At 36.9% G+C, this 17,403-nt stretch overlaps 1 protein-coding gene across 3 annotated transcripts in view; it reads left to right on the top strand.

Annotated features, from left to right (window-relative positions):
• LOC114664097 (zinc finger protein ZFAT-like) overlaps positions 1-17,403 on the top strand; it is a 179,955-nt gene that overhangs the window by 64,417 nt on the left and 98,135 nt on the right. For all 3 annotated transcript variants that reach the window (XM_051936012.1, XM_051936011.1, XM_051936010.1), the window contains exon 7: positions 10,394-10,626. In XM_051936012.1, the coding sequence (XP_051791972.1) occupies positions 10,394-10,626 (233 nt within the window). The remainder of the gene's footprint in view (positions 1-10,393; positions 10,627-17,403) is intronic.

The following is a 17,403-nucleotide window of genomic DNA, read 5'->3' as shown; positions in this document are numbered from 1 at the left end:
ATATTTTAAAAGGCATGCCCAGCATACCTCATTATAATTAACAATTGCCTTAGCAAATATTGTTCTTCTATTAAACCTGTCTTTTAATTTTTGCTTCTAATCACTTTTAATTTAAATTTCTTCTGCGTACACAAGATTTTGATTATTTTCCAGTAACCTAATTTAAGGTTCATTAACATAAACTTGACTTAACGCAATGGGAGTCTAGATAGGCGAAAGCACAATTTGAAATAATACCACTGCTTGTCTGCTACAGTGAGCTTCTGCAGTAAAAAAAATCTTTTTATACAGGGACTGCAACAAAAGCATGGAGCAGTGGACCTGATGCAAAGTTCTGAAGCATAGACTATTTGGTTTGCTACAAACTAGAAGGATACAATAATATAGATGTATAATGTCTTTGCTTTACTTTGATCAAGACTTGTGGTAGCATTCTGTTGAAATGTCTACAATTAATGGACAGACTTAAAATATTTCAGTTAAATTCTAAAATAATGTTTTATTGTAACAGATATTGCCAATGGAATCTCTGCATAATGTGTTCACTTATAACACGAAGTTATTCACTTACAGCTTAAGTCCAGGTTGGGAGCTTTCCCATCTATACAATAATCTTATAGCAATAAAATAATTCAGTGGCACTGTGGGGAACTTTACAGCATCACAGCGTATACAGTTTAGCTGTCGCACCCTATGACCGTTACAAGTGAAAGAGAGGATGGGAGAGCAGATAAATGGTACATTTTTAATGAATTCATTTAACCTCTACTGTGTCTGACATACTGTATAATTTAATATTTCAGATGAAAAGTGAATATATCAGTACTATATAAAAGGAGTGAATTTGCTTATTGTTAAGAAACTTAAAAAATGCTGTTTGCCTTGTGATACTCTGTGACCTTCATTCATAGGATATGAACTGTACTAACACTCAGCTACAGACATCAACAACCCTTTTAACAATCATTATCTAGGTTTATTAGGTTTGCCTGGATGTTCTCCAAACTTACTTCTTTCACTTTCTACTGGTTTGGTAAAAATGAGGCAGAATTTTCTGGAATAATTTAATATCGCTTTCATACCCATTTTGTACAGCCACCCTCCTGGTTGCATTTTTTCAATTTTCTCTACAGTGATCCCTCGCTATATCGCGCTTCGCCTTTCGCGGCTTCACTCCATCGCGGATTTTATATGTAAGCATATTTAAATATATATCGCGGATTTTTCGCTGCTTCGCGGGTTTCTGCGGACAATGGGTCTTTTAATTTCTGGTACATGCTTCCTCAGTTGGTTTGCCCAGTTGATTTCATACAAGGGACGCTATTGGCAGATGGCTGAGAAGCTAGATTGCTTACTTTTCTCTCTCTCTTGCGTTGACTATCTGTGATCCTGACGTATGGGGATTGAGCAGGGGGGCTGTTCGCACACCTAGACGATAGGGACGTTTCTACCTTCTGTGTGCAGCTGCTTCCTGAAGGACATGCTGCACGGTGCTTCGCATTCTTAAAAGCTCAAAGGGCACATATTGATTTTTGACTTTGTTTTACTCTGGCTCTCTCTCTCTCTCTCTCTATTTCTCTGCTCCTGACGGAGGGGGTGTGAGCTGCCGCCTTCAACAGCTTTGTGCCGCGGTGCTTCGCATACTTAAAAGCAAAACAGCCCTATTGATTTGTTTGCTAGAGATTGTTTTCTCTATCTATGTGACATTCTGTGCTCCTGACGGGCACTCCTTTGAAGAGGAAAATATGTTTGCATTCTTTTAATTGTGAGACGGAACTGTCATCTCTGTCTTGTCATGGAGCACAGTTTAAACTTTTGAAAAAGAGACAAATGTTTGTTTGCAGTGTTTGAATAACGTTCCTATCTCTCTACAACCTCCTGTGTTTCTGCGCAAATCTGTGACCCAAGCATGACAATATAAAAATAACCATATAAACATATGGTTTCTAGTTCGCGGATTTTCTTATTTCGCGGGTGGCTCTGGAACGCAACCCCCGCGATGGAGGAGGGATTACTGTATTTATATACAGTGGTGTGAAAAACTATTTGCCCCCTTCCTGATTTCTTATTCTTTTGCATGTTTGTCACACAAAATGTTTCTGATCATCAAACACATTTAACCATTAATCAAATATAACACAAGTAAACACAAAATGCAGTTTGTAAATGGTGGTTTTTATTATTTAGGGAGAAAAAAAAATCCAAACCTACATGGCCCTGTGTGAAAAAGTAATTGCCCCCCTGAACCTAATAACTGGTTGGGCCACCCTTAGCAGCAATAACTGCAATCAAGCGTTTGCGATAACTTGCAATGAGTCTTTTACAGCGCTCTGGAGGAATTTTGGCCCACTCATCTTTGCAAAATTGTTGTAATTCGTCTTTATTTGAGGGTTTTCTAGCATGAACTGCCTTTTTAAGGTCATGCCATAGCATCTCAATTGGATTCAGGTCAGGACTTTGACTAGGCCACTCCAAAGTCTTCATTTTGTTTTTCTTCAGCCATTCAGAGGTGGATTTGCTGGTGTGTTTTGGGTCATTGTCCTGTTGCAGCACCCAAGATCGCTTCAGCTTGAGTTGACGAACAGATGGCCGGACATTCTCCTTCAGGATTTTTTGGTAGACAGTAGAATTCATGGTTCCATCTATCACAGCAAGCCTTCCAGGTCCTGAAGCAGGAAAACAACCCCAGACCATCACACTACCACCACCATATTTTACAGTTGGTATGATGTTCTTTTTCTGAAATGCTGTGTTCCTTTTACGCCAGATGTAACAGGACATTTGCCTTCCAAAAAGTTCAACTTTTGACTCATCAGTCCACAAGGTATTTTCCCAAAAGTCTTGGCAATCATTGAGATGTTTCTTAGCAAAATTGAGACGAGCCCTAATGTTCTTTTTGCTTAACAGTGGTTTGCGTCTTGGAAATCTGCCATGCAGGCCGTTTTTGCCCAGTCTCTTTCTTATGGTGGAGTCGTGAACACTGACCTTAATTGAGGCAAGTGAGGCCTGCAGTTCTTTAGACGTTGTCCTGGGGTCTTTTGTGACCTCTCGGATGAGTCGTCTCTGCGCTCTTGGGGTAATTTTGGTCGGCCGGCCACTCCTGGGAAGGTTCACCACTGTTCCATGTTTTTGCCATTTGTGGATAATGGCTCTCACTGTGGTTCGCTGGAGTCCCAAAGCTTTAGAAATGGCTTTATAACCTTTACCAGACTGATAGATCTCAATTACTTCTGTTCTCATTTGTTCCTGAATTTCTTTGGATCTTGGCATGATGTCTAGCTTTTGAGGTGCTTTTGGTCTACTTCTCTGTGTCAGGCAGCTCCTATTTAAGTGATTTCTTGATTGAAACAGGTGTGGCAGTAATCAGGCCTGGGGGTGGCTACAGAAATTGAACTCAGGTGTGATACACCACAGTTAGGTTATTTTTTAACAAGGGGGCAATTACTTTTTCACACAGGGCCATGTAGGTTTGGATTTTTTTTCTCCCTAAATAATAAAAACCATCATTTAAAAACTGCATTTTGTGTTTACTTGAGTTATATTTGACTAATGGTTAAATGTGTTTGATGATCAGAAACATTTTGTGTGACAAACATGCAAAAGAATAAGAAATCAGGAAGGGGGCAAATAGTTTTTCACACCACTGTAGATAGATAGATAAATAGATAGAAACATGCACTGTATTGGATTGCATTAAGTTAGGTTAGGTTAGATTAGATTAGATTAACTTTATTAAGCCCAAGGGGAAATTTAGATTCATACAGCAGCAGAAACATAGAAAACAAGGATACAGACTCACAGGACAAATAATACAGGCAATTAATCAAGCACTAGATCAATCGCTAGATCAAAATATATAAATAAATGTATATTATTCTGAAATTTTCAAATGAACTTAAAGAGTAAGTCAGGAGGAAGCATTTAATTGCCTGATAGCACAGAGCAGAAAAGATCCTTCTTAGCACATAGTATGGCCAAAAATATGTGGACACCCCTCCAAATTATTGAGTTCATGTGTTTCAGCCACAGCCATTGTTAACTGATGCATAAAATCAAACACGTAGCCATGCAATTTTCATTGGAAAACATTGGGAGTAGAATGGGTCATACTGAAGAGCTCAGTGATTTTAAATGTGGCACTGTCATAGAATGCCACCTTTGCTACAAGTCAGTAAATTAAATTTTGTCTTTGTTAGATCTTTTCCTGTCAATTGTGGATATTATTGTGGATTACTGTGGATGTGCTGTTATTGTGAATTGAAAGTGTCTAGGAGCAACAACAGCTTGGCCACAAAGTGGTAGACCACACATACTCATAGAATGGGGCCACTAAATGCTGAAATACGTTGCATGTAAAAAACGCCTTTCTTCTGTTGCACCACTCACAACAGAGTTTCAAATTGCCTCTGGAAGCAAAATCAGAATGAGAACTGTTGTTGCCACAAAGGGGGAACCATTTCAGTATTAATGCCCACGGTTTTGGAATGGGATGTCCAACAAGCTTATGCAGGTGTGATGCTGGGTGTCCACAAACTTTTGGCTACATAGTGTTGATAGATGATCCTTTATTTGTCCCAAGTCAGGAAAATGTAGGTTTTTACAGAAGCTCAATAAATAGTAAACATTGTAACAAACAACATAAATCCCCCTGAAATACACACTATAATTAGTTAATTAATTCGGACTTGGCTAAAGATCAAAAGAGCAGGCACAGTCAAAATGTATTGATATATGTATAAAGGATCCCCCAATAGCATTTCTAGACATGCTTTTGCCAAATAATTCTTGTCATAAAGAGAGTGTGCAGCCCTGTTCAAAATGTCCATCAGTTTGGACTTCATTCCCTAGTCAACTGCTACTTTTGGTGGGTCCAGAGTGTGCCCCTTAACTGAGCTTACCTTTTTAATCAGGTTATTGAGTTGAGCCTCTCTTGAAGTGATGTTATTGGGCCAGCACACCAGAGCCTAGAAAATCACAGTGGCTATAACATAGTTGTAGAATTTGTACAGGAGGTCACCACACACACTAATGGAGCACACTCTCCTAAGAAGACAGAAACTGCTCCCTTTCTTATATAGTTCATCTGTGGTACGGGATCAGTCCAGTCTATCATTGATGTGGACCACCAAATACATATTTTCACTCAATATCACCTACATTTTGTCTCCACATGCCCAAATCAATTCACTCTTATTATTGACACGCCTATATTTTATTTCAATTCTGCATTTGTCTTCCTGTTAAACTGGACATTTCTTTTTGTGTTCTAAGTAATTTTGCTTCCTGTTTCTGCCTTTATCAACCTTGCCTTACCCTATACAATTCCTCATACAGCTTGCATAAATGATTCTCATGAATTTTAGAGAAGCTTGTTTATAAATCAGAACAAGAGAGAGCTCACAAATCTTCAAACTTGGACATATCTGTTATGAACTTGGCGTTCCAAAGCACACAGTCCCAAACTCTTCCAATAATGCCCAATAGAGGGGGATGTCACTGTCAAACCACATCTTATAATAATAGGCAAGCACCAAGTCTTTATTAATAAAGGGTTTATTCTTCACAAGTAGTATTCCAATCACAATGAAACCCCATAGAGCACAAAAGCAAAATGGAATTGCCTTAAACACAAAGGCAATCCAAATCAAACAAGTCCCAAGACAGATTACAAAGAACAAAGCAGAAAGTTGAACTGTTCAGAGTTCTGATAATAACAGAATTCACAATAACACAAATAAACTTACCACTCCCAGGAACATTCAAATGAACCACCAGGAACTGTGGGAGAGTCTCCAGATTTATATTAAGGAGGGTATCGACTGGTGGCAATTGGCAGGTGGCCCTGCCTTTTAACATAACACAGGTAGCTTACATATATAAACAAAATAAAAAAACAAGGAATAAGGTAAATAATCAAAAGAAAAATAAAAACTAACAGCTTCATAATCAACACAAATCAATGAATCAAAAATGAACAAATGAGACATAAAACATTAATTTGAACCCCAGCCAGGGGGAGGAACACTGGCTGAGACTTGACAATATCACGATGGCTAAAACCATGAACCCATCTTTCTTCATTCCTCAAGGTCCTTATCATCTGCTTATTAGACGGTTTTTTAACACTAGAATTACCAAAGCCTACGAAAAAACTTGTAAATACGGCCCACCTTAAATCCATTTGCACCTCTCCATCAGCATCTTTTGTCGTGTAAATGTGTCGATAAGCAAAAGCAGCAAGCAGCCTGCTATCCCATCCTCCCACCGCCACAGAAATGGCAAAATTCTTTCTCCCAGCTCAAGCCTTATTTATCAGGGAGTGAGGTAGTACCTAGAGCTGTATATGCTAAAAAAAAATATTATTTGGAACACATGCATTTTATGTGTGTTCCGTATGTACAAAGATTTATTTAAGTTTAAGATGACAGGAAATGCAAGAAATGTTGAACACATACTTAAAAGACAAAGTATTTTCCTGTTTTAGTACTAACGACAAAATGTTGACATGAAGTGTATAATGTGTGAAGACTGAAGTCCAAATATCAAATAAGCACTTTCAAAAAAGGTACAACTATAACAGAACAAGTGCGCTTTTATTCCATGCCAATTGCAGCATTCCAGTTTTGCCAGCTTGTTTTATATTCTCTAGCAGTTCTGTGCTCAGTCCTTTAGTTATTGTGCATATTTGTACATTTCTATTATTTTTGTTTGAAATTTGAGATGTTTGGATTACTAATTTAAATGTATATTTGAAAAAATTATATTCTATTACAGATGTCAGAGTTGTAAACAAGATATTGACTCATCAAAGTCTCATGGTAAAGTCTCCTTTGCAGATGATAAATTGTAATTATTTTCTGAATTAATATATGACATAAATAGTTAACACAAGTCAGTAGCACCTTAATGCTATTTTTGTGTAGGGTGTTCTTTATGTCAAATCATAAACCAAAGCCCATTTGAAAGAAGTAATCTCCAAGTTGAGGAAAACCCTTAAATAGCAATATTGTTGGATTGCCCTCTTAGTCTCTTTCGAGACTAACCATTTGGCCTCTGGGATTGGTATGGGTCTGAGATGTGGAAGGTGTGGTAGGTTTCTTTTAACAAAATTACTAATTTGCTCCCAGCCCTATATAGGCTCATGTCAATTGTAGTCCCTCTGTGGTACATTGTATGCACTTGGGTGTTGCTGAGTTCTCTTCTTAAAGTTTATTCTTGTTCTTTGGATTTCCTGCCTTTTTGATATTTTTGTTCTGTTTAGCAATTTGACCTTTGTTTAATGTATGTGAACAAAACAGAAAAACAATGATAAAGTTTTAGGGAGTCCACCCTGTGTATTGTCACCACCACTAACAACGGGCAGAGAGTGATCATAAAAGACTGAGTCAGTGATCAAGACAGACTGATTTGGTGAGTGGAGGGTTTGGTCTTTATATTTTCTTGGCAGGAAGAGGCGGGATAGGAAGGGAAGTGAGGTCGTCAGAAGGGCGTGGTCTGGTACCAGATGTAGGTGGAGTTGTAAGTGGTCTTCCCTTCTGAATGTCTCTGTAGCTTACCCTCAGATAAGCCCTTAGACTGCCTCCCATGCACACGTGCATGAGACACATTAACAAACAAAATGTGAATACTTCAAAAGGGGAGAATATTTTATAGGTACTAGAAATTGTTCCATAAAAAAATAAACTGAATACAGAAAGATTTTCACAAACTTTGAGATGCATAGAGTAATTCAATGGCCAAAGTGTGTTTATGGTAAAGTAGATATTTATTGACTGTTGGAGATGATGACTATTGTTATCTTTAAATTTTATATTTGCTTTGATATTTTATTCATGTGAATTTCGTCAAATCTACTTCTGTGGATCTTGCATTGTTTGTCATTTCTTTTAACGTTGAAAAACTTGCAAACATTATGGTCCTATAACTGTTAAAGCTAGTGATAAACAAATAAAAATGTAGATTGAAATTTAGCAAATGTTTTGTTGCATTTGTATCTTTATTTGTAATTCTCAAAACTCAACATGGTTTGTTTTGTTCTGCAGTATTAAATACCTGCAAATAAGAGACTTGCAGCTAGCTGAGTACTTTATTTACTATTTTAGACTTTGATGGAAAATAAGCCATGAATTGAATCCATAATGTCTTACAGCATTTTCTTTGCGTATATCAATAAATATGCATTTTTGCAATGTAGCACTATTATGTATAACAGAATAGAAGATAATGAAAGGACTATAAGCATAATTTTACCTCATTTTTCATATAAACGACAGGGAAATGTTCGTAAAGAAAACGTCTGAAAATGCTTTCTATAATACAAACTGTTGAAAAGCTGTTATACTCTAAGAAGTTATTGATATTTTTTTCAGAGACAAACAAATAGATCCATGCTTTCCATGTCTTACAAAACTAGTCCATTTTATATTTTTTCTTTTTTAATTATGGGATGGTAAAAATAAGTATAAATAATTGTTAGGAGTTTTATTGAGTGGAATGCAAATAAATATATAATGTATAAGAGGTCAGGTTATATTATTTTAAGTTAAGGATTCAGCTAAATGTGCAGTTTTATGAGAGTTGACCATACTTTTGCATCCTGCTATATTTATTGGTTGTGATAAATTCATTCTTAGTTTGCCTATAAGATTATTTGCCAGTATATCTACCTCTAATATTGCAATTTCTCCTTTGTTAACGGTGAAAGAAAAAATGAGAGAGAGACAGAAAATATCCCTGCTATCATGCTTTTAAGGATAATGATATGTTATTTTTATATAGATAAAGACCTTTCATGAATACAATGAAATCAAGCAAATTAGATTTCTTCTTGGACATTATAAAGTGGTAGGATTGGCATTAAGAACTATTTAATACATGGATATTCTTTTTTCCAGAGTGCACATTAAGAATAAAATGTTATGTTGTGCTGAAACTTGCCTCAGTTGTTCCTTCTCATCCTATCTTAATAAAATTTGTTAGTGCTGCTACAAACTGTCTTGAGGAGCAACATACTACAAATGGGAATATTTTTTTTTTTGTTTAGCTATTACTATTATCTAAAGCAACATTGACAACTTATATCCATCCATCCATTCTTTTTCACACCAACCTCATTCAATTCTCGAGGCTCAGTATCAAACACATTGCTGGAAAAAAAACCTGGATAGGGCACAAATTACAATGGTAGTTATTTCTGCTATGACAAATAACGCATTGGTTGGGGTAGAGACGGAGCTGATTTTTTTGTCAAGAAAAGATAAATCTGTAACAGTAGTTGCACCATCCATCAAGCATTGGGCACAGTGCAGTTGCCAAATTTGGACATTGTTCCAGCAACTTACTGTGCACTGTCAAGCACTCACAATCACAGTCAGTCATGCAGTGATATTTGACCTCACAGATACCCAGTTTTAAGCAGTATTTTGAAATGTTCAACTGTCCTCTCTTTGCATAACCCAATTGTCAAATTATTTCAGGTTTTAAGTGCACAAAAGCAAAGTAAGCACAAGTGGAAGGAGTAAAGGAGCTACCCACCCATTTTTGGAAAAGGAAGTGACCTTCTATATTTATATACAACAAGCATACAGCATAGCACACATGTGTGACTATATATATCTTCTTATATAATACTCTACCGTGGCTGTCCATTTGTCTGTCCAGGATTTTAAATCACCTGTAGCTCACAAACCATTTGAACTATTGACCTGAAATTTGGTACACATATACTACGTGATGTCTACTATCCGCTTTCGGGGTGATGATTGACCTCCAAGGTTATTCCTCTTTTTATTTTTATTTTATTTTATTGTAGAATCAACTCTCGGCAGGGCGGCCATGGAGTACATGCACACAGGCGTCATTCTCATTCCCTACCACCTTCGTGGTCACTTCCCGTACCTCTTCATATCTTAAATCATTCTTGAGGTAGATTGGAGACTTAAGTGCCAGCTTCAGTGAAAAATTAATGAAAACATACCAAGTAATTGCAACACAAATACTGACTCGATCAGTTTTAATGCAAAAAGATGCCGACGAAAGAAGAGAAGAAGCGGGCCGCTAGGGTGGAGAAAAGAAGAGCTGCTTAGGAAGCAGCAAGCGCATCAACCTCTGAGCAAACAAATGATAAACGTACAGAGAAAGAAAGAGGATGAAACTAGGAATGCTCAAGTCAAGTGTATTCACTGCACGTTATCGTGCAGTGTGCCGTTACTGGTTTATAGACAGATAGATAGATACACATATATTGTTATTTTTTCTTCTGTCTTTACATTCTAGGTAGCTCTGGTAGCTGGGTGCTATTGTAGGCAAAAAAAAAACTTTGGGTATTAAAACATTTGCATGATGTGTTAATTTTATTGTTTTTATTTGAAACTAACCCTTTTTTTTCTTCTAGGTAAACTTTTTTGGTATCAAGTGCATTATGATATGCACATCCGCACTCATACCCGTGAGCATCTCTATTATTGCTCCCAGTGCAGCTATTCCTCCATTACGAAAAACTGTCTGAAACGTCATGTCATTCAGAAACACAGCAATATTCTCCTCAAGTGCCCCACTGAAGGCTGTGAATATACAACGCCAGACAAATATAAGCTTCAAGCGCATCTTAAAATACATACCGAGCTGGTGAGTTACATAGCACAGTGCATTGTGGATTTCATTTTGGAAATTGCTTTGTAGGGCTTGTAATGGAACAGTTTGTCAGCAATGCCTCCAAGCAAACATTTATGTTAATATTCTTGGTGTGTTTGTAAATGTTGACCTCTTTTACCAGGAAATGGGAATATTTTCTTGTTTTTTTAATGCGTAATTTAAATGTTTTAACTTGTTCAGGTCACAAAAATATTTCAAAAGTTTACATTTCTAGTTTTTATTCCTGTTCTGTGCATTTAATATTTGTTATTTTAAGAGCTAAACATTTTTCTTAATTTTTTGTTATTTAAACTTGTAGCAGTATGGACAGAATTTAATAAGTAATACATTTTGTTTTAAAAATAAATTAATTCTGCTGCCTCATACTATTTAACTGAATGAATATCAGCAACTGCAGGGGCAGAACAAGTGATGCAGTATCTCATATTTAAAGCAGGAAATTACTGAATTGAATTAAATAATGTTAGCACTTTGTGGCACCATGTAAGTTTCATTAACTCATTCTGCTCCTGGTTATTTTGTGTGGATTAAGCCCAGACATCCATGCGGCTGAAGTCAGCTAGCTTTTGTCTTTGTCTTTTCTTACGAAAGTGGGCCCCAAAAGGTCTACTTTCTTTAGGATATTGACAAATTAATGTTTTCTTTTTTGTTAGTTATGTATACTTGGTCTTAGATCACATTTCCTTGCAACACTGCAAGATTTAAAATTTGTGGCATATACAGTACACTGTTTTTTAAATATTGGATCAAAGATTTCTTGGATATTTTTTCACTATACAATATTGTGTTTTTTACTACTGCATTTCAATGCATTTGAATATCTCTCTTGTGTCAGAATAGATCATGATAGGTAGAATTAATATGTAGTATTAAAGTTCTTACAAAAATTAGGATGGTTTATTTTTTCACTGCCTTTATGGTGTACATCAGTGTACACTCAGGGTGTTGCCATATAATGTACTCTGCAAACTAGACTACAATGGATTAAGAAAGTGCCCATTTTACTTTTCTTCATATTGTTCAATGTTGCAGCCTTAAAATCATTTTAAATTATTTTTTTCTCCACATCAAGCAACACTCAATACCACAGACTGACAGAGTGAATATAGAATTCTAGAATTTTTTGCAAGTTTAATAAAAATAATGGCGTCACGGTGGCGCAGTGGTAGCACTGCTGCCTTGCAGTAAGGAGACCTGGGTTCGCTTCCCGGGTCCTCCCTGTGTGGAGTTTACATGTTGTTCCCATGTTTGCATGGGTTTCTTCCAGGTACTCTGGTTTCCTCCCACAGTCCAAAGACATGCATGTTAGGTGCATTGCCGATTTTAAATTGTCCCTTGTGTGTGTGTGTGTGTGTGTGTGTGCTCTCTGCGGTGGGCTGGCGCCCTGCCTGGGGTTTGTTTCCTGCCTTGCACCCTGTGTTGCCTGGGATTGGCTCCAGCAGACCCCCGTGACCCTGTAGTTAGGATATAGCAGGTTGGATAATGGATGGATGGATTGATAAAAATATAAAAACTGAAATATCACATTGGCAGAAATATTCTGACCTATGACTCTGTACTTAGGTGAAGATCCTTTTAACAGCAACTACAGCCTGCTAGTCTTCTAGGAACTGATACCTTTGCACAACTGGATTTGAGAATTTTCTGCACATCTTTGGCAGACCCACTCAAGCTCTGTTAGGTTCTCTGGAAACCATCAGCGGACAGCTATTTTCAGGTCTCTCCAGAAATGTTCAATTAGGTTCAAGTCCGCGCTTTGGCTGGGCAACTCAAGGAGATTCATGTAGCTGTCCCTAAGTCATTCCTGTGTTGTCTTTGCTTTGTGTTTAGGGTCATTGTCCTATTGGAAGGGGAACCTTACAACCAGTCTGTTGTCCAGAAGGCTTAGAAGCAAGTTTTCATGAAAGTTATCTCTGTATCTTGCTCCATTCAGCTTTCCCTCGACCATTTCTAATCTCACAATCTACGTTGCTGAACAATAAACCCACAGTTTTATGCTGCCACTACCATTCTTAACTGCTGGAATGATACTGCAGAAGTGATGAGCAGTATCTGGTTTCCTCCAGACATGGTGCCAATTTTAGTTTCATCATACTAATGAATCTTATTTCTCACTGTCTGAAATTCCTTTAGATGCCAATGTGTCTTTTACTTCTGTCTTGCCACTCTGTAATATAGAATAGCCCAGATTGGTGGAGCTTTTCAGTGATGGTTGTCCTTCTAGAAGCTTCTCCCATTTCCACACAGGCTCCCTGAACATATCAGGGTTCATGTTCACCTGTCTTTCCATGACCCTTCCCCCATAATTGCTCAGCCTGGCTGGATGTCCAATTCTAGAAAGAGTTGTGATTGTTTCAAACTTCCATTTAAGAATTATGAAGACAAGTCTGCTCTTGGGAGACTCCAATGCGTTTTTGTTTTTTTTTGTAGACACAATCCTGACTGTAAGCTCTGCAGGCAATTCCTCCAGCTACATGGTTTGGTTTTTGCTTTGATGCACATTGACAGCTCTGAAACCTTCCATGTACAGTCATATGAAAAAGTTTGGGAACCCCTCTTAATTCTTTGGATTTTTGTTTATCATTGGCTGAGCTTTCAAAGTAGCAACTTCCTTTTAATATATGACATACCTTATGGAAACAGTAGTATTTCAGCAGTGACATTAAACTTATTGGATTAACATCAAGTATGCAATATGCATCATAACAAAATTAGACAGGTGCATAAATTTGGGCACCAGAACAGAGATAATACACCAATACTTAGCTGAGCCTCCTTTTGCAAATATAACAGCCTCTAGACACTGTCCTCCTATAGCCTTTGATGACTGTCTGGATTCTGGATGGAGGTATTTTTGACCATTCTTCCATACAAAATCTCTCCAGTTCAGTTAAATTTGATGGCTGCTGAACATGGACAGCCTGCTTCAAATCATCCCATAGATTTTCGATGATATTCAAGTCAGGGGACTGTGACGGCCATTCCAGAACATTGTACTTCTCCCTCTGCATGAATGCCTTTGTAGATTTCGAACTGTGGTTTGGGTCTTTGTCTTGTTGGAATATCCAACCCCTGTGTACCTTCAACTTTGTGACTGATGCTTGAACATTATCCTGAAGAATTTGTTGATATTGGGTTGAATTCAACTGACCCTCGACTTTAACAAGGGCCCCAGTCCCTGAACTAGCCACACAGCCCCACACCATGATGGAACCTCCACCAAATTTGACAGTAGGTAGCAGGTGCTTTTCTTGGTATGTGGTGTTCTTCTTCCACCATGCAAAGTGCTTTTTGTAATGACCAAATAACTCAGCATTTGCATACAACAAGTGACTCTGTTTGTGGCGTGAGTGCAGAAAGGGCTTCTTTCTCATCACCCTGCCATACAGATGTTCTTTGTGCAAATCGCGCTGAATTGTAGAACGATGTACAGATACACCATCTGCAGCAAGATGTTCTTGCAGGTCTTTGGAGGTGATCTGTGGGTAGTCGGTAACCATTCTCACAATCCTGCACATATGCCGCTCCTGTATTTTTCTTGGCCTGCCGGACCTGGGTTTAGCAGCAACTGTGCCTGTGGCCTTCCATTTCCTGATTACATTCCTTACAGTTGAAACTGATAGTTTAAACCTCTGAGATAGCTTTTTGTAGCCTTCCCCTAAACCATGAGACTGAACAATCTTTGTTTTCAGATCTTATCTTTTGAGAGTTGCTTTGAGGATCCCATGCTGTCACTCTTCAGAGGAGAGTCAAAGGAAGCACAACTTGCAATTGACCACCATAAATACCTTTTCTCATGATTGGACCTATGGATCTATGAAGTTCAAGGCAAATCCAACCATTTTGGTGTTGCAAGTAATCAGTATTGAGCTGTGACATGCATTCAAATCAGCAAAATTACAAGGGGACCCACATTTTTGCACAGTCAGTTTTTCACATTTGATTTAATTTCATACAACTAAATACTGCTTCACTAAAAATCTTTGTTCAGAAAACACCCCAGTACTCAGATGTTCCTAGGAAATGAAAGACATACCACTGTTATCTTTTTTGTTGAAAGTAGAGTCAATTATTATGCAGGCTGAGAGGGGTTCCCAATCTTTTTCATTTGACTTTACATGTGTGTGTACCTTTCCTAATCATGCATAATCAATTGAATTGACCGCACTTGGACTCCAAACAAGGTCTAGGAACATTACAATGAGGATCAATAGAATGGGATGCCCCGATCCAGATTTCGTGTGTCACAGCAAAGGGTCTGTATACTTGTGTACGTTTGCAGCAATTTCCAAAATCCTGTTATTGGTTTGTCATTCTGGGTACTGAGTGTTGCTTGATGTCGAGGAAAAAATCATTTTAATGTAATATAGAAAAATGTGAAAAAAATGATGGGGTCTGAATTCTTACACTATGCATTATTAAAATATATTCGGGTACTACATCCAAGCATTAAAAAAAAAAAAGTTTTTCTATTTTAGCATAAATTTTCTTCTTAACTCAGATTGTAGAAGTGTGTGTGCAATTTTTCCAAATAATAAAGTATGGATTACAAATGGTTTTATTATAATTGTCAATGAAAACTCCTCCAATGGGCTAACGTAGGGTCCTGCACTTCTTCATGTTTTTGTGTCCAGCTTACTGTGACTCAAACTTATCGAGAAAAATGCATGAAAGGACTAATGCTGTTGAAGATGTATGGATGTTCCAATCAGGATTGCTTGTCTCTTGTTCATGTGCTTAGCATGATCATGGCCAGGAAATAATAGCCTTAGGAAGCAGTGGATATTAGAAAAACCTCTGCTGCTGAAACGAAAAGATATTCATTCCTTAGGACAAGAAAAAAATCACGTTTGTACAATTTGTATTTTAAAAGAATATGACTGTTGAAATAGTTTACATTTGATAGTCAATATAAAAATAAAAATGCCAATTTAAAATACTGCATGTTCAAAGGAAAGCATCAAATTCCAGGGACTGGATGGTTTATGACAGGTTGTAGAAATTCAGCTTCCATTCATAATACTATCTCATGACACTTTAACATTCTTAAGCATTTTCTCATTAGAATGTCTCATAAAATATGCTTTAAAATTGGTATCTTACTGTCAACTCAGTGCATCACATAAATGAGTAATATGTTTTTTCCATATGCCACTATCAGTATTTGTCAAATGAGAAAACCAATTATTTTCTTGAAACAACCTTATTTGAATATAAAAATGCTAAGATTGTCAGTATCTAGTAGGCAGGCTCCTTCATGAAGTAAGAAACTAGTGTTATTTTAATGTCACTTTGAATTCAATTTTGCAGATTAAAATGTTCACGAATGAGTCTTTTTAATGAAATCAGCGGAGAACCATATTTTCAAATATATTATTCATGATGCAAGCCTGTTAAGCTTGGTCAACTGTGACACAATACTTGACAGATCAAAATTGTATAATAGAAAAATACATTTAACATTATTTATTCATTTCAAGTTCAGTTTTCAGGTTATAAAATAAAAAATGGTATGTAATATCGAGATCCTGAATCTAAGAATCTTCATGAAGTTAGGTTCAGATTAATATTTTTAATTTACCATATGCTGCATGGTGTATGTTTAATCTAATGTTTTATTATTTATACATATATGCATAAAATGAATCATAAAACATTTTGATCAATACTGTATTATATAGTAGAACTTAATCTATTTAAATACATTTTAATATTTTCTACCATTGTGTGCCGGTTAAGTGGATTGGCAGTAGTAAATTAGCCCTGTGTGTGTGTCCATTGACTGTTCTTGCCTTACATCCAATGCCTGCTGGGATAGTCTGCAGCTTTCCCTTCAACAATGCTCATGATAGGTGTATTTGGAGGATGGGTATACTGTATAGACTATTCTAAATTACCTAATAGGCAATACATGCTATAATTTTCTAGGATAATAAAATATATGTGGACAACACAATGGGGAACTTTGGTAACTCACAAATCCAGTATCCTAAGCTTAGACATTGCTTAGTGTCAATGTTGAGTCTGATTGTTTCCCTTGTTTCTGTATGGGTACTACATGCAGTTTAAGTCAATTGGTGTTTCCAGATTGGCCTGGTATTAGTGTTGATGATAGACCTGGCAGTCTTCAGGTTCTTTCCTGCCTTTTTCCCAGTGATGCTACAGATAGGCACTATAACTTCTTACAACTATAAATTGAATGAAGTGTCTTACAGAATTTTACATTATGTTATAAACTATTTGGAATATCACATTAAGACTTTAAAAAAAATCTCTGTTTATATACTGTATAATGTTTCCAAACTTTTTTGCTTCCAAGTCAGTTTTGTGAGCTAGGTTGTTGAGATTTAGCAACTGTCTGGTGGTTTGGAACCCTGCTGCTATTGACCTTTTGTGGGCAGAAAATATTAAATGTTTGAATCCAGTGTGTGAAAAATGCCTTATCAAGCAAAAGTGTATATGAGAAGATGGAGATGTTAAGAAATCACTGGACAAGTAGTAAAAACACAGAGTCAACTAGTAATTGAACTAGAGCCAACATTCTCACCAACACAAGACTAATAACAGAGGAAACTTTAATACTACTAAAATAGGACATCCAATTGCAGGTGGTGGAGTAAGTGGTCCCTAACTGATTTCACATTCAGAAGCTTATGGAACACTGATATAAATGTTTTGAAATACAGGGGACCACATTGAGATGGTAGGAATATAAAATGTCTCTAATATAAATATATAAATTAAAACTAA

The sequence above is a fragment of the Erpetoichthys calabaricus genome, chromosome 13 (assembly GCF_900747795.2).
Source record: "Erpetoichthys calabaricus chromosome 13, fErpCal1.3, whole genome shotgun sequence".
NCBI lineage: Eukaryota > Metazoa > Chordata > Cladistia > Polypteriformes > Polypteridae > Erpetoichthys > Erpetoichthys calabaricus.
Note: the sequence above shows the minus strand (reverse complement) of the source record. Positions and strands in the feature narration are given on the sequence as shown.